At 43.5% G+C, this 22,223-nt stretch overlaps 1 protein-coding gene across 1 annotated transcript in view; it reads right to left on the minus strand.

Annotated features, from left to right (window-relative positions):
- Positions 1-22,223, minus strand: part of IFT80 (intraflagellar transport 80) — a 674,979-nt gene that overhangs the window by 595,595 nt on the left and 57,161 nt on the right. The window contains exons 3-4 of the mRNA XM_053711799.1: positions 21,361-21,429; positions 16,176-16,285 (exon numbers count right to left, since the gene is read on the minus strand). Of these exons, the coding sequence (XP_053567774.1) occupies positions 16,176-16,285; positions 21,361-21,429 (179 nt within the window). The remainder of the gene's footprint in view (positions 1-16,175; positions 16,286-21,360; positions 21,430-22,223) is intronic.

Raw genomic sequence — 22,223 nt, forward strand, 5'->3', positions numbered from 1 at the left:
GATCCCTTGGACTGCTCGGTCTTCGCAGCAAGCTGCTGGTGTTGAGACTTGTCTGAATGAAAGGGGCGAAAAGTAGAGCCCTTAGGCTTATTCTTCTTATCCTTCGGGAGGAAAGCACCCTTGCTTCCTGTGACCGTGGATATAATAGAGTCCAGGCCTGGACCAAAAAGGACTTTCCCCTGAAATGGAAGGGATAGTAATCGAAACTTGGAAGTCATGTCAGTAGACCACGAATTAAACCCCAGAGCCCTATGGGCTAAAACAGAGAAACCTGATGTCTTAGCATTCAGGCGAATATCCTGCATATTTGCATCACAGATAAAATAATTTACGACCCTCAAGGTCTTAATATTTTCCTGTATCTCCTCGAGGGGAGTCTCCACCTCGACCATAGCTGACAGTGCATCCCACGAATAGGTAGCCGCTCCAGCCACCGCAGCAATCACTGCTGCCGGCTGGAAAACAAACCCTGTGAGTTAGAACATCTTTCTCAACATGGATTCCAACTTTTTATCCATGGGCTCTTTGAACAGGGATATTAACCCTTGATTATATCAGATAAAAGGAGACACACCATGACCCTTTCTTCTTGCGTTATCATACGTGTATAAATTAATCAATCTTACCAGAATCTATGCCGTGGAACAGGAACACGGCCCTTCAAGTGTGACAGGTTAGTAGCATCGCTCCTGACATGGACTTGAGAGAATAAAGGCAGGCAGCGAAACTCGTCAACGTTGATTGCCCAGGAGCCGTTAATGAGTCGGGATGGTCTTGCAGAGAAAACTTTCCCTGCATCTCCGGACTCTAACTTTCATCCATGCTCTCACTGAGAGGCTGTCAGGATTACTTACAACTCCAGTCCCACTTCGAAGAGTACTACCCTCCATAAGGTTGTCAAACAGATGGTTTTTTTTTACAAGAAGTATTAGGACAGAAAGAAGATATGACAATTTCCTGATTGATATTACGGTCCAAAACCACCTTAGGAAGAAATCGCAATTTGGTACGAAGGACCACCTTATCCGCATAGAAAATAAGATAAGGGGGGGGCACATTGTAGAGCCAAACGCTGTGAGACTCTACTGGAGACAAGAAAGAATGCGAGGAACCCTCACCTGACTCCAACGAAAACAAATAGATTCACACCAGTAAAGGTATGTGCGCCACACCTTATGGTATATCTTGCGAGTTGCCGGCTTACGAGCCTGCATCATGGTATCAATAACCTTTTCAGAAAAACCTTGTCTAGATAAGACTAGGCATTCAATCTCCAAGCAGTTAGCTTCAGAGAGTCTAGGTTTGGATGCAGAAAAGGACCCTGAAGTAGAAGGTTCTTCCTCAGAGGAAATTTCCATGGAGAAAAGGACGACATCTTCACCAGGTCTGCAAACCATATTCTGTGAGGCCAAGCTGGAGCAATTAGAATCACCAAAGCCTGTTCCTGTTTGATATGAGCTATCACCCGAGAAAGGAGGGCAAACTGAGGAAACAGGTAAATTAGACCCATGGAACCGCTAGAGCGTCTACTAGAGCTGCTTGCACATCCCTTGATCTTAATCAGTATTTTGGAAGCTTGGCGTTTAGACAAAACACCATCAAATACAACTCAGGAACTCCTCACCCGTCGGTTATCATTGAGAATACTTGCGGATGGAGAGCCCACTCCCCTGGGTGAAACCTCTGCCTGCTTAGATAATCCACCTCCCAGTTGTCCACACCTGGGATGTGAATGGCAGATGTGACAATTGTGAGACTCGGCCCATGAGTCACCCCCTTCATTACTAAGGAACTCTGTGTTCCTCCCTGATGGTTGATATACGCCACCAAAGTTATGCTGTCCCATTGAAATCTGATAAACCGGACCAAACTCAGTTGAGGTCAAGCTATCAATGCATTGAAGATTGCTCTCAACTCTAGGATATTTATTGGGAGGGCAGACTCTGTCTGAGACCAAATTCCCTGAGCTCTTAAGGAACCCCAAACTGCTCCCCAGCCAGAAAGACTGGCATCCGTAGTCACAATCTCCCAAGATGGTCTCAGGAAGCATGTGCCTTGGGATAGATGGTCCTGAGAGAGCCACCAGGACAGAGAATCTCTCGTCAGGTTGTTTAGGGAACATCTTCTGAGAGACGTCTGAGTGGTCTCCGTTCCATTGTCTGAGCATGCATAACTGTAGAGGTCTCAGATGGAAATGAGCACATGGAATAATGTCCATGGAAGCCACTATTAGACCAATTACTTCAATACACTGTGCCACTGATGGACGGACAGACAGAGGATTGAAGAGAAAGACAGGCAGCAAGAAGTTTGGATTTCCTGACCTCCATTCAGAAAATCTTCATGGAGATCGAGTCTATGATCATCCCCAAAAAAACAAACTATGCTTACCTGATAATTTAATTTCCATCTGTGGGAGGAGAGTCCACGGCTTCATTCATTACTTGTGGGAAATAAGAACCTGGCCACAAGGAGGAGGCAAAGACACCCCAGCCAAAGGCTTAAATACCACCCCCACTTCCCTCATCCCCCAGTCATTCTGCAAAGGGAACAAGGAACATTCGGAGAAATATCAGGGTATAAATAGTGCCAGAAGAATAACAAAAATTTCTCCTCCCACAGATGGAAAAGAAATTATCAGGTAAGCATAATTTATGTTTTCCCTCTTAATGGGAGGAGAGTCCACTTCTTCATTCATTACTTGTGGAAACAAATACCTAAACGCTAGAGGACACAATGAAAAAAATGGTAGGGTAAAAGGAGGCAGACCCTATACTGAGGGCACCACAGCCTGCAGAACCTCTCCCCCAAAAACAGCTTCCGCCAAAGCAAAAACATCAAATCTGCTCCACAGAGGCCTCGTTCTTAAAGGCCCAAGAAAAGACCAAAGCTCTAGTTGAGTGAGCCGTAATCCTCTGAAGAGGCTTATGTCCCGCTGCCTCATAGGCCAAACGGATAATGCTCCTCAACCAAAAGGACAGAGAAGTGGAAGAGGCCCTCTGCCCCGTACGCTTCCCTGAATACACCACAAATAAAGACGAAGTCTGTCTGAAATCTTTCATGGCCTGAAGATAAAACTTCAAGGCTCGAACCACATCTAAGTTATGCAGTAACCTTTCCTTAGACGAAGAAGGGTTAGGACACAAACAAGGCATTACTATCTCCTGATTGATGTTACGATCTGACACCACCTTGGGAATAATTCCCAACCCAGTGTGAAGCACAGCCTTATCAACGTGAAAGACCAGGTAAGGGGGCTCAGATTGCAAGGCCGCCAACTCAGAGACACTGCGAGCCGGTGCAATAGCCGAAGAAAAAGAACCTTCCAGGAAAGAATCTTAATGTCAAGTGCATGCAAAGGCTCAAACGGAGCCCTCTGCAACACCTTAAGAACCAAATTTAAACTCAGAGGAGCAGAATTTCTAAAGACAGGTCTGATCCTAGACAGAGCCTGAACAAAGGACTGAATATAAGGAAGCTCCGCTAGCTTCTTGTGTAACAGCACTGATAACGCCGAAATCTGTCCCTTTAAAGAACTGGCGGCAAGACCCTTATCCAGTCCATCCTTGAGAATCCTGGATACCCTAACCTTGTGCCAGGGATATACACGATCCTCACATCAGGATAAGTAGGTCATCCACACCTTATGATAGATGCGACGAGTGACCGGCTTCCTGGCCTGGATGAGAGTATCAGTTAATCTCTCAGAAAAACCTCTCTTAGCCAAGACTAGGCATTCAATCTCCACGCAGTCAGCCTCAGAGAATCGAGACTTTGGTGTAGAAAGGGACCCTGAACTAGCAGATCTCTGCGACAGGAAAACCTCCATGGAGGAAACAATGACATCCCCACAAGATTTGCAAACCTCGTCCTCCGCAGCCACAACGGAGCAATCAGAATGGTCAAAGTTTGCTCCTGTTTGATGCGGGCCACCACTCGAGGAAGAAGTGGCAACGGTGGAAAAATGTAAATTGGATTGAACTCACAAGGCATCTATGAGTTCTGCCTGTGGGTCCTTGGACTGCGACCCGTATCTGGGTAGCCTGAATTTTATTCTGGACGCCTTGAGGTCTATCTTCAGCATTACCAATCTGTTGCAGATTTCCACATACACCTCTGGATGGAGACACCATTCCCCCGGATGAAACGATTGTCTGCTGAGAAAGTCCGCTTCCTAGTTGTCCACACCTGGAATGTGGATCGCAGAGAGCAAACAACTGAGTCTCTGCCCATTCCAGAATCCGAGATACTTCCCTCATGGCTAGGGAGCTTCTCGTTCTCCCCAGATGGTTTATGTAAGCCACCAAGGTAATGTTGTCCGACTGGAATCTGATGAATCGGGACGACCCCATCCTGACAGACGTCACAATCTCCCAGGATGGCCTCAAGAAGGATGTCCCCTGGGCCAGCTGTCCCGGACGGATCCACCAGGAGAGGGATTCCCTCACTCGGTTGTCCAGAGAGAACTGCTGGGATAGATTTGAGTGATCGCCGTTCCATTGTCTCAACATGCGTAACTGAAGAGGTCTGAGATGGAACCTGGTGAAAAGAATGACATCTACGCTGGATACCATGAGCCCAATCACCTCCATACACCTGGCCACAGATGGCCTTGAGGAGGTCTAAAGGGCAAGGCAGCTGGACGCAATCTTGGAATGTCTCTGCTCTGTCAAAAATATCTTCATCGATAAGGAATCTATAATCGTACCCAGGAAATCCACCCTGTTTATCTTCCATCCGTGGGATCGAAGGAGAAGAAGAGCCCTTGAGTGTTCCTCCGCGAGATTGCTGGACGGAGCTTGAACCAGAATATCATCCAGATAAGGAGCCACCGCAATACCTCTGGCTCTCGCGACCGCGAGCAGCGCCCACAGAATCTTCGTAAAGACTCTTGGGGAGGTCGCCAGACTGAACGGTAGGGCCACAAACTGGAAGTGTTGGTCCAGAAACGCAAATCTTAGGAACCTGACATGGTCCTTGTGGATTGGCACGTGAAGGTATGCATCCTTCAAGTCTATTGTCGTCATAAATTGCCCCTCTTGAACTAGGGGCAGAATCGATCTGATCGTCTCCATTATGAATGGCGGGACTGACAGTAACTTGTTTAGGCACTTTAGGTCCAGAATTGGGCAGAACGTGCCCTCCTTCTGTGGGACCACGAAAAGGTTTGAATAGTACCCTAGACCCCTTTCTGCTAGAGGTACTGGGACGATTACTCCGAGAGAAAAGAGATCCCTCACATACTCTAGAAAGGCGTCTCTCTTCTCTGTTCTTGAGGATAGGTTTGACAGAAGGAATCTGCCCCTGGTCGGATGAGAGCTGAACCCTATCCTGTAACCCTGGGAGATAACCTCTAGAACCCAAGGACCCTGTACATCTCTCATCCAGGCCTCTGCGAACAGAGACAGTCTGCCCCAAGGCGATCCGGTGATGGATCGGGGCCGCCCCTTCATGCCGACTTTGTCTCGGCAGGCTTCTTGCTCTGCTTGATCTTGTTCCAAGAGTTAGCTGGCTTCCAAGATCCCTTGGACTGCTCGGTCTTCGCAGCAAGCTGCTGGTGTTGAGACTTGTCTGAATGAAAGGGGCGAAAAGTAGAGCCCTTAGGCTTATTCTTCTTATCCTTCGGGAGGAAAGCACCCTTGCTTCCTGTGACCGTGGATATAATAGAGTCCAGGCCTGGACCAAAAAGGACTTTCCCCTGAAATGGAAGGGATAGTAATCGAAACTTGGAAGTCATGTCAGTAGACCACGAATTAAACCCCAGAGCCCTATGGGCTAAAACAGAGAAACCTGATGTCTTAGCATTCAGGCGAATATCCTGCATATTTGCATCACAGATAAAATAATTTACGACCCTCAAGGTCTTAATATTTTCCTGTATCTCCTCGAGGGGAGTCTCCACCTCGACCATAGCTGACAGTGCATCCCACGAATAGGTAGCCGCTCCAGCCACCGCAGCAATCACTGCTGCCGGCTGGAAAACAAACCCTGTGAGTTAGAACATCTTTCTCAACATGGATTCCAACTTTTTATCCATGGGCTCTTTGAACAGGGATATTAACCCTTGATTATATCAGATAAAAGGAGACACACCATGACCCTTTCTTCTTGCGTTATCATACGTGTATAAATTAATCAATCTTACCAGAATCTATGCCGTGGAACAGGAACACGGCCCTTCAAGTGTGACAGGTTAGTAGCATCGCTCCTGACATGGACTTGAGAGAATAAAGGCAGGCAGCGAAACTCGTCAACGTTGATTGCCCAGGAGCCGTTAATGAGTCGGGATGGTCTTGCAGAGAAAACTTTCCCTGCATCTCCGGACTCTAACTTTCATCCATGCTCTCACTGAGAGGCTGTCAGGATTACTTACAACTCCAGTCCCACTTCGAAGAGTACTACCCTCCATAAGAGTCTACTCTGACTCTTCAACACTTCTCTGCCAACCTCCTGTGACGAAAGGCAAAGAATTACTGGGGGATGAGGGGAGAGGGGGAGGTATTTAAGCCTTTGGCTGGGGTGTCTTTTCCCCCTCCTGGTGGCCAGGTTCTTATTTCCCACAAGTAATGAATGAAGCAGTGGACTCTCCTCCCATTAAGATGGAAACATACCCTGGTAGTTGGCACCAAGGTACTCTTTTTTCCAGATCACCCATGAGAGCTGAGAATCAACAACAGAGAATCCATATGGGATCTTGCTAAATGAAAAGATGGCGCCTGAACCAAGATATAGTCAAGGTATGATGCCACCACAATTCCTTGAGATCTGGCCACTGCCAAAAGAGCCCTTAGAACCTTCATAAAGATTTGTGGGGCAGTGGCTAGGCTTAAAGGCAGGGCAACAAATTGGAAGTGTTTGTCCAAAAAGGCAAAACGCAGGTATTGGAAATAATCCTTGTGGATAGGAACATGACAATACGCATCCATCAGGTGGATGGTAGTCATGTACTGACGCTCCTGAACTAAAAAGAGAATAGAAAGTATAGTCTCCATTTTGAAGGACGGAACCCGGAGAAATATGTTAAGACACTTGGTCTAAAATGGGTCGAAAAGTTCCTGCTTTTTTGGGAAACACGAAAAGGTTGGAATAGAATCCTCGACCTTGTTCGGCCAGAGGAACTGGGGCAATCACTCCTAGAGAAGTGACATCCTTGACATGGCTTAAGAATGCCTCTCTTTTTATCTGGTTTGCAGATAATCTTGACAGGAAAAATCTGCCTCTGGGAGGATGAGATTTGAATCCTATCCTGTATACCTGAGAGACTACCTCCACCGCCCAAGGATCAGGGACATTGCAAATCCAAGCCTGTTGAAAAAAGGAAAGCCTGCCCCCTATTTGATCCGAAGTTGGATCGGGGACGGACCCTTCATGCTGATTTAGATTGCTTACCCTTATTCCAAGGTTGGTTAGATCTCCATGAGGGTTTGGTTTGTTCAGGTTTGGAAGAAGAGGATGCTTTTTGTCCCTTGAAGTTGCGAAAGGAACAAAAATTAGAAATCTGGCGACCCTTAGGTCTAACCTTCTTATCCTGGGGCAAAAAAAGCTCTCTTTCCACCTGTGACTGTGGAAATGATTTCAGCCAGACCAGGACCAAATAAAGTATTACGTTTAAAAGGAAGAGACAGAGGTTTAGACTTGGACACCAAGTCAGCTGACCAAGACTTTAGCCACAGAGCTCTGCAAGATAGAACAGCAAAGCTAGAAGTCTTTGCATCCAAATTAACTACTTGCATACAGGCATCACAGATAAAGGGATTAGCCAGTTTTAAAGCCTTGATCCTGTCTTAGATCTCTTCCACTGTAGTTTCCTCCAAAATCAAATCCAGTATGAGGCCGCACCAGCGACTGCCGCAATACTAGCAACTGGTTGCCATTGTAGTCCTTTGTTAATAAAAATCTTTAAGTACCCTTCCAGTTTCCCATCTATAGGATCCTTAAAAGGAGGTACTATCCTCTAGTAGTTCTCTTGGCTAATGTGGATATAGCACCATCTACTTTCGGAACAGTGCGCCAAAGGTCTTGCACAGAGTCAGCAACAGGAAACATCTTTTTATAAACAGGAGATGGGGAAAAAGGGACACCCGGCTTCTCCCATTCCTGAGAAATAATGTCAGACATGCGATCTGGAAAAAACATAATTTATGCTTACCTGATAAATTCCTTTCTTCTGTTGTGTGATCAGTCCACGGGTCATCATTACTTCTGGGATATAACTCCTCCCCAACAGGAAATGCAAGAGGATTCACCCAGCAGAGCTGCATATAGCTCCTCCCCTCTACGTCAGTCCCAGTCATTCGACCAAGAATCAACGAGAAAGGAGTAACCAAGGGTGAAGTGGTGACTGGAGTATAATTTAAAAGATATTTACCTGCCTTAAAACAGGGCGGGCCGTGGACTGATCACACAACAGAAGAAAGGAATTTATCAGGTAAGCATAAATTATGTTTTCTTCTGTTATGTGTGATCAGTCCACGGGTCATCATTACTTCTGGGATACCAATACCAAAGCAAAAGTACACGGATGACGGGAGGGATAGGCAGGCTCATTATACAGAAGGAACCACTGCCTGAAGAACCTTTCTCCCAAAAATAGCCTCCGAAGAAGCAAAAGTGTCAAATTTGTAAAATTTGGAAAAAGTATGAAGCGAAGACCAAGTTGCAGCCTTGCAAATCTGTTCAACAGAGGCCTCATTCTTAAAGGCCCAAGTGGAAGCCACAGCTCTAGTGGAGTGAGCTGTAATTCTTTCAGGAGGCTGCTGTCCAGCAGTCTCATAGGCTAAACGTATTATGCTACGAAGCCAAAAAGAGAGAGAGGTAGCAGAAGCTTTTTGACCTCTCCTCTGTCCAGAATAAACGACAAACAGGGAAGAAGTTTGGCGAAAATCTTTAGTTGCCTGCAAGTAGAACTTGAGGGCACGAACTACATCCAGATTGTGTAGAAGACGTTCCTTCTTTGAAGAAGGATTTGGACACAAGGATGGAACAACAATCTCTTGATTGATATTCCTGTTAGTGACTACCTTAGGTAAGAACCCAGGTTTAGTACGCAGAACTACCTTGTCTGAGTGAAAAATCAGATAAGGAGAATCACAATGTAAGGCTGATAACTCAGAGACTCTTCGAGCCGAGGAAATAGCCATTAAAAACAGAACTTTCCAAGATAACAATTTTATATCAATGGAATGAAGGGGTTCAAACGGAACACCCTGTAAAACGTTAAGAACTAAGTTTAAACTCCATGGCGGAGCAACAGCTTTAAACACAGGCTTGATCCTAGCTAAAGCCTGACAAAAGGCCTGGACGTCTGGATTTTCTGACAGACGCCTGTGTAACAAGATGGACAGAGCTGAAATCTGTCCCTTTAATGAACTAGCTGATAGACCCTTTTCTAAACCTTCTTGTAGAAAGGACAATATCCTAGCGATCCTAACCTTACTCCAAGAGTAACCTTTGGATTCGCACCAGTATAGGTATTTACGCCATATTTTATGGTAAATCCTTCTGGTAACAGGCTTCCTAGCCTGTATCAGGGTATCAATAACCGACTCAGAAAAACCACGTTTTGATAAAATCAAGCGTTCAATTTCCAAGCAGTCAGCTTCAGAGAAGTTAGATTTTGATGTTTGAATGGACCCTGTATCAGAAGGTCCTGTCTTAGAGGTAGAGACCAAGGCGGACAGGATGACATGTCCACTAGATCTGCATACCAAGTCCTGCGTGGCCATGCAGGCGCTATTAGAATCACTGATGCTCTCTCCTGTTTGATTTTGGCAATCAATCGAGGAAGCAGCGGGAAGGGTGGGAACACATAAGCCATCCCGAAGTTCCAAGGTGCTGTCAAAGCATCTATCAGAACCGCTCCCGGATCCCTGGATCTGGACCCGTAGAGAGGAAGTTTGGCGTTCTGGCGAGACGCCATGAGATCTATCTCTGGTTTGCCCCAACGTCGAAGTATTTGGGCAAAGACCTCCGGATGAAGTTCCCACTCCCCCGGATGAAAAGTCTGGCGACTCAAGAAATCCGCCTCCCAGTTCTCCACTCCCGGGATGTGGATTGCTGATAGGTGGCAAGAGTGAGACTCTGCCCAGCGAATTATCTTTGATACTTCCATCATTGCTAGGGAGCTTCTTGTCCCTCCCTGATGGTTGATGTAAGCTACAGTCGTGATGTTGTCCGACTGAAACCTGATGAACCCCCGAGTTGTTAATTGGGGCCAAGCCAGAAGGGCATTGAGAACTGCTCTCAATTCCAGGATGTTTATTGGAAGGAGACTCTCCTCCTGATTCCATAGTCCCTGAGCCTTCAGAGAATTCCAGACAGCGCCCCAACCTAGTAGGCTGGCGTCTGTTGTTACAATTGTCCATTCTGGCCTGCTGAATGGCATCCCCCTGGACAGGTGTGGCCGATAAAGCCACCATAGAAGAGAATTTCTGGTCTCTTGATTCAGATTCAGAGTAGGGGACAAATCTGAGTAATCCCCATTCCACTGACTTAGCATGCACAATTGCAGCGGTCTGAGGTGTAGGCGTGCAAAAGGTACTATGTCCATTGCCGCTACCATTAAGCCGATCACCTCCATGCATTGAGCTACTGACGGGTGTTGAATGGAATGAAGGACACGGCATGCATTTTGAAGTTTTGTTAACCTGTCTTCTGTCAGGTAAATCTTCATTTCTACAGAATCTATAAGAGTCCCCAAGAATGGAACTCTTGTGAGAGGAAAAAGAGAACTCTTCTTTTCGTTCACTTTCCATCCATGCGACCTTAGAAATGCCAGAACTAACTCTGTATGAGACTTGGCAGTTTGAAAGCTTGAAGCTTGTATTAGAATGTCGTCTAGGTACGGAGCTACCGAAATCCCTCGCGGTCTTAGTACCGCCAAAAGGGCACCCAGAACCTTTGTGAAGATTCTTGGAGCCGTAGCCAATCCGAATGGAAGAGCTACAAACTGGTAGTGCCTGTCTAAGAAGGCAAACCTTAGATACCGGTGATGATCTTTGTGAATCGGTATGTGAAGGTAAGCATCTTTTAAATCCACTGTGGTCATGTACTGACCCTTTTGGATCATGGGTAAGATTGTCCGAATAGTTTCCATTTTGAACGATGGAACTCTTAGGAATTTGTTTAGAATCTTTAAATCTAAGATTGGCCTGAAAGTTCCCTCTTTTTTGGGAACCACAAACAGGTTTGAGTAGAACCCTTGTCCTTGTTCCGACCGCGGAACCGGATGGATCACTCCCATTAATAACAGATCTTGTACACAGCGTAGAAACGCTTCTTTCTTTATCTGGTTTGTTGACAACCTTGACAGATGAAATCTCCCTCTTGGGGGAGATAATTTGAAGTCTAGAAGGTATCCCTGAGATATGATCTCTAGCGCCCAGGGATCCTGAACATCTCTTGCCCAGGCCTGGGCGAAGAGAGAAAGTCTGCCCCCCACTAGATCCGGTCCCGGATCGGGGGCTCTCGGTTCATGCTGTCTTTGGGGCAGCAGCAGGTTTCCTGGCCTGCTTGCTCTTGTTCCAGGACTGGTTAGGCTTCCAGCCTTGCCTGTAACGAGCAACAGCTCCCTCCTGTTTTGGTGCAGTGGAGGTTGATGCTGCTCCTGTTTTGAAATTCCGAAAGGGACGAAAATTAGACTGTCTAGCCTTAGCTTTGGCTTTGTCTTGAGGTAGGGCGTGGCCCTTACCTCCTGTAATGTCAGCGATAATTTCTTTCAAACCGGGCCCAAATAAAGACTGCCCCTTGAAAGGTATATTAAGTAATTTGGACTTAGAAGTAACATCAGCTGACCAGGATTTTAGCCACAGCGCCCTACGTGCCTGTATGGCGAATCCTGAGTTCTTAGCCGTAAGTTTGGTTAAATGTACTACGGCCTCCGAAATGAATGAATTAGCTAGTTTAAGGACTCTAAGCCTGTCCGTAATGTCGTCTAGCGTAGATGAACTAAGGTTCTCTTCCAGAGACTCAATCCAAAATGCTGCCGCAGCCGTAATCGGCGCGATACATGCAAGGGGTTGCAATATAAAACCTTGTTGAACAAACATTTTCTTAAGGTAACCCTCTAATTTTTTATCCATTGGATCTGAAAAAGCACAGCTATCCTCCACCGGGATAGTGGTACGCTTAGCTAAAGTAGAAACTGCTCCCTCCACCTTAGGGACCGTTTGCCATAAGTCCCGAGTGGTGGTGTCTATTGGAAACATCTTTCTAAATATTGGAGGGGGTGAGAACGGCACACCGGGTCTATCCCACTCCTTAGTAACAATTTCAGTTAGTCTCTTAGGTATAGGAAAAACGTCAGTACTCGCCGGTACCGCAAAGTATTTATCCAACCTACACAGTTTCTCTGGTATTGCAACGGTGTTACAATCATTGAGAGCTGCTAAGACCTCCCCTAGTAATACACGGAGGTTCTCCAATTTAAATTTAAAATTTGAAATATCTGAATCCAATCTGTTTGGATCAGAACCGTCACCTACAGAATGAAGCTCTCCGTCCTCATGCTCTGCAAGCTGTGACGCAGTATCAGACATGGCCCTAGTATTGTCAGCGCACTCTGTTCTCACCCCAGAGTGATCACGCTTGCCTCTTAGTTCTGGTAATTTAGACAAAACTTCAGTCATAACAGTAGCCATATCTTGTAATGTTATCTGTAATGGCCGCCCAGATGTACTAGGCGCCATAATATCACGCACCTCCCGGGCGGGAGATGCAGGTACTGCCGCGTGAGGCGAGTTAGTCGGCATAACTCTCCCCTCGCTGTTTGGTGAAATTTGTTCAAATTGTACAGATTGACTTTTATTTAAAGTAGCATCAATACAGTTAGTACATAAATTTCTATTGGGCTCCACCTTGGCATTGGAACAAATGACACAGATATCTTCCTCTGAGTCAGACATGTTTAACACACTAGCAATAAACTTGCAACTTGGTTATAATCTTTTTTAGCAAAAACGTACTGTGCCTCAAAGAGGTACTAAACGATTAAATGACAGTTGAAATAATGAACTGAAAAATAGTTATAGCATCAAACTTTAAACAACACAACTTTTAGCAAAGGTTTGTTCCCATTAGAAAAATAACAATAATTAAATTTGACATAAAAATTACAGAGCAACGTTTTTATTCACAGTCAATATAAAATTCTCACAGCTCTGCTGAGAGAATCTACCTCCCTCTAAAGAAGTTTGAAGACCCCTGAGATCTGTCAGAGATGAACCGGATCATGCAGGAAATATAAGAGTAACTGACTGGAATTTTTTGATGCGTAGCAAAGAGCGCCAAAAACGGCCCCTCCCCCTCACACACAGCAGTGAAGAGAAACGAAACTGTCATAATTAACACCAAACAACTGCCAAGTGGAAAATAATGCCCAAATATTTATTCACTCAGTACCTCAGAAATGTAAACGATTCTACATTCCAGCAAAAACGTTTAACATGATAAATACTTATTAAAAAGATTAGTGACTTTTAACAGAGTAGTTCCGGTGAAATACCATCCCCAGAATACTGAAGTGTATACATACATGTCATTATAACGGTATGGCAGGATTTTCTCATCAATTCCATTCAGAAAATAAAAACTGCTACATACCTCAATGCAGATTCATCTGCCCGCTGTCCCCTGATCTGAAGCTTTTACCTCCCTCAGATGGCCGAGAACAGCAATATGATCTTAACTACTCCGGTTAAAATCATAGTAAAAAACTCTGGTAGATTCTTCCTCAAACTCTGCCAGAGAAGTAATAACACGCTCCGGTGCTATTGTAAAATAACAAACTTTTGATTGAAGTCATAAAAACTAAGTATAATCACCATAGTCCTCTCACACATCCTATCTAGTCGTTGGGTGCAAGAGAATGACTGGGACTGACGTAGAGGGGAGGAGCTATATGCAGCTCTGCTGGGTGAATCCTCTTGCATTTCCTGTTGGGGAGGAGTTATATCCCAGAAGTAATGATGACCCGTGGACTGATCACACATAACAGAAGAAATAAATACTTCCACAGATGTAGGTTTGAAATTAAAGACTATATTTAGTTTATTAACCTTAGGAGTCTTTGTGACAGTAGTTTCAGAATCCTCCAAAATATCTAAAACCTCTTTTAAAAGTAAACGGGGGTGTTCAAACTTAAATCTAAAATGAACCTCCTCTGAATCCACTGTACTAACTACAGCAGATTCTGAATGAGAAATTTCTCCCTCAGGAGCTACCGAGGAATGATAATCCTCAGATAATAGAGATAAACTGACTAAGGCAATTTTGGCGATATCAGAAATACCTGCATTAGAAGAAATGTTCTTAGACTTTCTCTTACTTTTACCTGAAATAGGTAAGGCACTCAGAGCTGCAAAAACTGCAGAAGTCAGTTGCGCAGCAAAATCACCTAGTAAATATAAACCCCCAGGAACTGACAGAGGAACCGCAGGGCACTGCTTGTGTAACTGCCAAAGACGGGGACGTCTGAGGAGAAAGCTGAGGCATGTCCTGGACAACAATGTCCTGAGAGATAGAGGGTATCTTTATTTTTAGAAAGTAACATCTGCCTTATTTAAACATGTGGAACAAAATTGCACAGGAGGTATAACCTGAGCCTCAATGCAATATAGACATTTATCAAAAGTTAAGAATACATTTTTGTCAGAATCCATTGTCCTGAAGGGTATTGGTTCAACACTAAACTAATAAAATCAATCTAACAATTAATCTAAAATCCATAATGATATGCAGGGATCCAAAGAAATAAGCAGGAAAATACAGGCACTGATATTCCCCAGCTCTGCTGGAGAGACTCACCCCTTCAGTGACCAGAGAATTGATATTCACCACAAGAAAAAGATGGTCCTGCTCTTGCAAGTATGCAGTTCAATTTTCTAGTGTGACACAGGGGGAAAAAATGCACACGAGTATACAGCGCTACAATACCCATAAGGAAAATGTACAAGAGCTTACTGGCCCATTAAACGTATAAGGGCAAAGTCAAAAACACCTACTATGTTAACACATGCATCCTACTGTTCCACAACCCTAATAAAGAAGGGAAATAGCCCCTGAAGCTTAAGTGTAATTACCCCTTTCAGAGCCATTAAAGAGAAATACTTCTCTTATCTCTATAACGGCAGTACAGTGCCCTGCCTCTGCTGCCCAACAAGATATCTCCAAATTAAAGAGATATAACCAAGTTCCCTTATATATCCACCTGAGTACTGTATCCTAACCTAGAAGGCAAAAGGCACTTACCTGTGGATCAGCTGCAGGGCAGGTACAGCATCTCAGGTATGACAGAATTAGATGACCTCTGACAGGGACCTGAAGAAAAAGGAAAAGCAGCGTAACCAACCCTGGTTTTCTATATAGGGGTTAGCATAAATGTTGGAAGAGAAGCAAGGACTACCCTGCCGACTTCCAACTGCTAAAAGCCCCCACAACTCTTACTAAAGAGGATTACATGTACATTGCATAGCCTCAATCCTTGCTTGCAGAGACACTACCCATAAAAGGATTAAATATCTTCAGACACAATCTTTGCACACCTCCATGATGTACAAAGGCAAAGAACGACTGGGGGATTGGGGGATGTGGGAGGATACTTAAAGCTTTGCTGGGGTATTTTTTGCCTCCTCCTGGTGGCTAGGAGTTGAATTCCCACTAGTAATTAGAATGTATTTGTGGACTCTCCATGCCATTGGAAAGAAATGTGTGCAGCCACCAATCACCAGCTAGCTCACACTAGTGTAGGATATGTACATATTATTTTTCCACTAAGAACAAGAGAACAAAGCACATTTGAAAATAGAAGTAAATTTAAGTTTAATTTTTCTTTCTTATCCATTTAATAGCCTTATATTACTGCAACTAAGTAAACAACTGGATAGACTAAAGTAAGTTCTATCTCTTCTCTTTGCATTTTAGTACATCCAATGATCCTTTGTTTTTTGTTTTTTAATTATTATTGCCTTCATTTGAATGAGCTCTTTTATCTTGCACTCATTCAACACTTTGTTGTGTCTTTCAAGACTGTTATTTTTCGATCATGTCAGACTAGACTTGTTTATATTTTTATCTTCTTGTATTTGAAAAATTTAATAAAAGAATATTTCATAAAAATAAAAAAAAAGTAAACTAACAGGACACAATTCGCACTTGGAAACGAGTGTTTTAAGGGATACCTGTAACGGCTTGGAACTTGGCTGGAGCGGCTTGATGACTAGCTGCTTTCCTACAGTATAAAGAACTTTCTCCGAATCAGGTCCCCAGGCCACAGAGTATACCGGTGAAGCTATTTATGTAAAACAAAAATAAAAAAATATTTTTATCAAACTCTTTAACCTGGCTTAAATTTGCACCTACAAATAATCTCTACTCCAGATTGCCTGACATATAAAAGATCTCATCATTCATAATACATTTTGTCTTTAAAACACAGAGATGCAGTACACTCTCAGATTGGAATGGGTACATATCTCATTTCACTGGCAAAACAAAGGCCTAAGTGCTCACCAGCGGTTACAAAAAAACCAAATTTATGCTTACCTGATTAATTAATTTATATCCGAGTCCACAACGTCATCAATTACTAGTGGGAATATCACTCCTGGCCAGCAGGAGGAGGCAAAGAGCACCACAGCAAAGCTGTAAAGTATCACTCCCCTACCCATAATCCCCAGTTATTCGACCAAAAGGAAAAGGGAAAAAGGAATAACAAAGGTATAGAGGAGCCTGAGGTTTAGTAAAAAATAACTGTGTTAAAATAAGGGTGGGGTCATGGACTCTACATATCCGGAAATAAATACATTAGGTAAGCATAAATTTTGTTTTCTTTCCTAAGATATGGAGAGTCCTCAACGTCATCAATTACTAGTGGGAAACAATACCCAAGCTAGAGGACACAGATGACTAGGGAGGGATAACAAAACAGGCAGACCTAAACAAAAGGCACCATCTCTTGAAGAACCTTTCTTCCCAAAAGAAGCCTCGGCCGAGGCAAAAGTATCAAATTTGGAAAAAGTATGCAGAGAGGACCAAGTTGCAACCTTGCAAATCTGTACCCAAGAAGAGGAAACAACCCTCGTCGAATGAGTTGTAATTCTCTCAGAAGTCTGTTGACCAGCAGACTCATAAACAAAATGACTTATACTTCTCAACCAGAGGGAAAGAGAATTAGCAGTAGCTTTGTGACCCTTACGCTTCCCTGAGAAGCAAACTAACAGGGCAGAAGACTGGTGAAAATCCTTAGTCGTCTGTAGATAGAATTTAAGAGCACGCACAACATCCAAGTGGTGCAACAGACATTTCTTAAGAGAAGAAGAAATGGGACAGAGAGCAGAAACAACAATTTCCTGATTAATATTTCTATCCGAAACCACTTAAGGGAGAAATCCCAAATTAGTACGCAGGACCGCCTTATCTGCATGAAAGATAAGGTAAGGCGAATCACACTGTAAAGCCGAGAGCTCTGAAACTCTTCAAGCAGAAGAGAAAGCAATAAGAAACAAAACCTTCCAAGATAACAACTCCATATCTATGAAATGCAATGGTTCAAACAATGCCTGCTGCAAAACTTTAAGAAGAAGGTTAAGGCTCCAAGGAGGAGCAACAGACTTAAACACAGGTCTGATACTGACCAGGGACTGACAAAAAAATGGAACATCTGGCACATCCACCAGATGCTTGTGCAACAAAATAGATAATGCAGAAATGTGACCCTTCAGAGAACTGACCGACAATCCATTCTCCCGACCTTCCTGGAGAAAAGACAAAATCCTAGAAATCCTGACCCTACTCCAAGAGTAGCTCTTGGATTCACACCAATAGAGATATTTATGCTGAATCTTCCTATTAACAGGCTTGCGAGCCTGAATCATGGTCTCAATGACCGACTCAGAAAAACCACGCTTAGACAGAACTAAGCGTTCAATCTCCAAGCAGGCAGCTTCAGAGAAACAAAATTTGAATGAAAGAATGGACCCTGCGATAGAAGATCCTTCCTCAGGGGAAACCTCCAAGGTGGAAGAGATGACATCTTCACTAGGTCTGCATACCAGATCCTGCGAGGTCATGCCGGAGCTATTAGAATTACAGATGCTCTCTCCTGCTTTATATGAGCAATGACTCGTGGAAGGAGAGCAAACGGAAGAAACGGATATGCCAGACTGAAATCCCAAGGAACCACCAGAGCATCTATCAGAGCGGCCTGCGGATCTTTTGACCTTGAACCGTACCTTGGAAGCTTGGCGTTCTGCCGAGACGCCATCAGATCCAACTCCGGCACCCCCCATTTGAGGGTTAACCTGGAGAACACCTCCGAGCCACCTCCCTCACAGCTAAGCAACTCTGAGTTGCTCCCTGGTGGTTGATGTAAGCCACTGAGGTGATATTGTCCAACTCGAACCTGATAAACCAGGCCAAGGACAACTGAAGCCAAGCCATCAGAGCATTGTAGATCGCTTTCAACACCAAGATATTTATGGGGAGAGCAGATTCCTCCCGAGTCCAAAGTCCCTGCATTTTTAACGAGTCCAAGACTGCTCCCTAGCCCAGAAGGCTGGCGTACATGGTCACACTCACCCAGGAAGATCTCTGAAAGTAGGTGTCCCGAGACAGATGCACCTGAGAAAGCCACCACGGAAGAGAATATTTCGTAGACTGATCTAGAACTATCCTCTGAGACAGATCTGAGATGATTCCTTAGGATGGAAACATAAAGATACGCATCCTTCAGGTCTATGTTCGCCATGAACGGTATTCGGAGAAACCTGGTGAATAGAATTCTAGGCCCTAGAATTCTAGGCCCTGTTCCGTTACTGGAACTATCACTCCCAGGGAGGAACGGTCCTGAACACAGTTCAAGAATGCCTCTCTTTTTACCTGGACTGCAGATAATCTTGAGAGGTGAAATCTATTTGAAACCATAAGATACAATGTTCACAGCCCAAGGATCTGGGACATCTCGTATCTATATCTAACCCCAGATCGGGGCAAACCCAACATGCTGACAGACTCAGCTGCGGGTTTCTTTAATTGCTTCCCCCAGCTCCAAGAATGATTGGGTTTCCAAGTAGACTTGTATGGTTCCTGCTTGGAAGAGGGAGAGGAAGACTTTCTTTTGATTTTACGAAAAAAATGAAAATTACTTTGACATCCTTTGGGTCTGTTCTTCTAGACTTGTGTTAGAAAAAACCCTTCCACCCGTAGAATCAAATTATTTCTGCAAACAAGTCTTACCCTTGGAAAGAAGCGTTAAAAGATTGGACTTAGATTTTAGCCACAATGCCCTGCGACTAGGACAGTGAAGCCAGATATCTTGGCTCCCAGTCTAACAACTAGCATGGTAGCATCATAAATAAAGTAATTGGCTAGTTTGAGAGTCTTGATTCTGACTTGGATCTCCCCCAAAGGAGTCTCTACCAAAATTGATTCAGACAAGGCGTTGCACCAATAAGATGCCGCACTTGACACAGTGGCAATACAAACTGCAGGTTGCCATTGAAGAACTTGAATTTAACACACATCTTCTTCAAATAGGCCACCAGTTTCTTGTCCATGGAATCCTAAAAAGAACAGCTATCCTCTATAGGAATCGAAGTTCTTTTAGCCAGAGTAGAAATGGCCCCTTCTACTGCAGGCACTGTGCGCCATGAATCTTAAATGGAGTCAGCGTCAGGAAACATTTAAAAAACGGGAGACAGGTATCCCTGGCTTCTCCCATTCCTATACTCCATTGCACGGTCTGGAACAGGAAACGCCTCCACAGAGAAAAGTTATAGTATTTATTAAGTTTACTAGATCTCTTAGGGTTGACAACGACAGGAGTATCAGAGTCGTCCAAAGTTGCAAATACCTCCTTAACAGTACACAAAGGTGTTCACACTTAATCTGAAGTAAACCACTTCAGTAACAGGAGGAATTAGACTGTCCAAATCTGAGATTTCACCCTCAGATACCGACGTATCCTCATCAGACTTATGAGGAAGGGTAACCTGTGTAGCAAAAGGTGGAACAGTAACCTTACTATCTGAAACTTTAATTTTCCTCTTGCGTTTTCCCTTTAACATAGGAAAAAATCAGAAAAAGCCACAGATACCACTGAAGATACCTGTGCAGCAATTTCTGAAGGCAAATAACTCCTCCAGGAGATTGAGAGGAATGGCAGGGCACGCCATGTGACGCTATTGAGGCTTGGGACGTTTGAGGAGAAAGCTGTGACATAGCTTAAACAGCATCATCCTGAGAGACATTGGGCTCAGAGGCAACGCTCTCTCTCTACATTCAAGAGATTTAGCTTAAGTAAAAATACACAGAATATCATAGTTTAAACAATTATTGCCTCAAAGCAAGCATTTAATAATAAAAAAAAAACACAGAGTCTTTTAAAAAAAAATAAACTGTGAAAGAAATTTTAATATTTTAATTTGTAAGGTACTGTCACTTAAAGAACAGGATTCTTCTCTGGGAGATACTAGCACTATGCAAGCTAAATCAACCATGAAAACCGCTACACCTCAGCCTAACTGAAGAGTCTAAACCGGACTTTCATGAAATTAACCAAGATCCCACTTTACTTCTAGCCTTGCTTACAATGTCTGAGTATAACAAGGGGTTTATTGTTGCCCCTTTTTAATTTTTATAGCCAACTCAGGATAAGGCAGGAACTGGAGGAATTGGGATTCTTACGACCGCTTCTATCAAAAGCCAGTACGCACCAAAATGGAAGTACCTGTAGCGGTTCAAAATGCTAACATTTACCCTTCTAACAGCAGGGTCTCTAACAAGAGTAACCATAAGATGTCGGCATCAGAGAAGACGCCGCTCCGCTATAGAAATGAAGAGGAAAGTGGGTCACGTGACACGCCAATGAGAAACAGCGCAGAATAAAATACAAGCGCGCGTTACTGTATGCATATAATTAGCCTGCTATTTTCCTCCCCGCCATGCTTTAATGGCGGATAGACTGTTAATTCTAATGTTTTAAGACACAGTGAACTGCTAGAATGATTGGGGATTATGGGTAGGGGAGTGATACTTAACAGATTTGCTGTGGTGCTCTTTGCCTCCTCCTTCTGGCCAGGAGTGATATTCCCACTAGTAATTGACGACGTTTTGGACTCTCCATATCTTAGGAAAGAAAGCTGTGTTTGCCTTACAAGATTTAGGCAGTTATGTTTCTTTAAAAAGACACCTAAAGAGACCTAGAAAGTCAGTTTATTCTTCAACCCACTGTTTAATTATATCAAATATGTTGAAGTTTCATAAGTAAAAGATAGCAAATATAAATATCTATCTATTACTGTGGACTATCCCAGATCTTGTTTAATGGTTTTAATAGGCATACAAGTAATTTAAGACGCCACTTACCATTTTGTGACAAGATGCACCTCAGCATGCCACTTTTTGACCATATTTTTATGTATCCATCTTCCCCAACTACAAAAAAATACAAATATACTATGTCAGAAAGACTATAAAATCATATTAGAAAAAGCAGAAATGCTAAGAAAGACCAACTACATGAGAAAACAGTAAAGGGACATGATTTAAATGCTTTAATCTGTTATATGAATGAAACAGTATAACAGAGCAGCAAAGCACTACTGGGATCCAGCTGAAGACATCTGGTGAACTAATGACAAGAGGCACATGTGTGTGCCCATTAATCAGCAGCTAGCTAACCTGCCTAGGTATGCTTTTCAACAAAATAAACAAAGTAAATGTGATATAGATGTAAATTGAAAAACATCACTTACAATTTCTTGTTCCATCTAAAAAAAAAAAAATGAACATTTAATTTTGACTTTCATGACCTTTAACAACAGTTGCTACACACTTTTTCACAGATCCTGAAAAAAATATCCTTAGGGATGGGGACAGTGTTTTCCACTTGGGGCCAACAGAGTCCCAAGTAGTATTTCTACTGTGTGTTTAATCGCTTTGGGGAGGTTGAGCACACAGCAGTCTAGTGTCGATCATCTTAAAATGACATGCTATAGTAGATTGGAGCATGTACATTATTTTACTGCAGTACCTTGCTAAATTATTAGACCTTATTTGTCAAAAAATTTAATTTTTATATCAATTTCATATTTATTCTTAAAGGAACATTAAACCCCCAAATTTTCCTTCATGATTCAGATAGAGGATACAATTTTTAAAAAGTTTCCAATTTACTTCTATTATCAATTTTTTTTCATTCTCATGTTATTCTTTGTTGAAGAGATATC

This window comes from Bombina bombina, chromosome 4 (assembly GCF_027579735.1).
Source record: "Bombina bombina isolate aBomBom1 chromosome 4, aBomBom1.pri, whole genome shotgun sequence".
Lineage (NCBI taxonomy): Eukaryota > Metazoa > Chordata > Amphibia > Anura > Bombinatoridae > Bombina > Bombina bombina.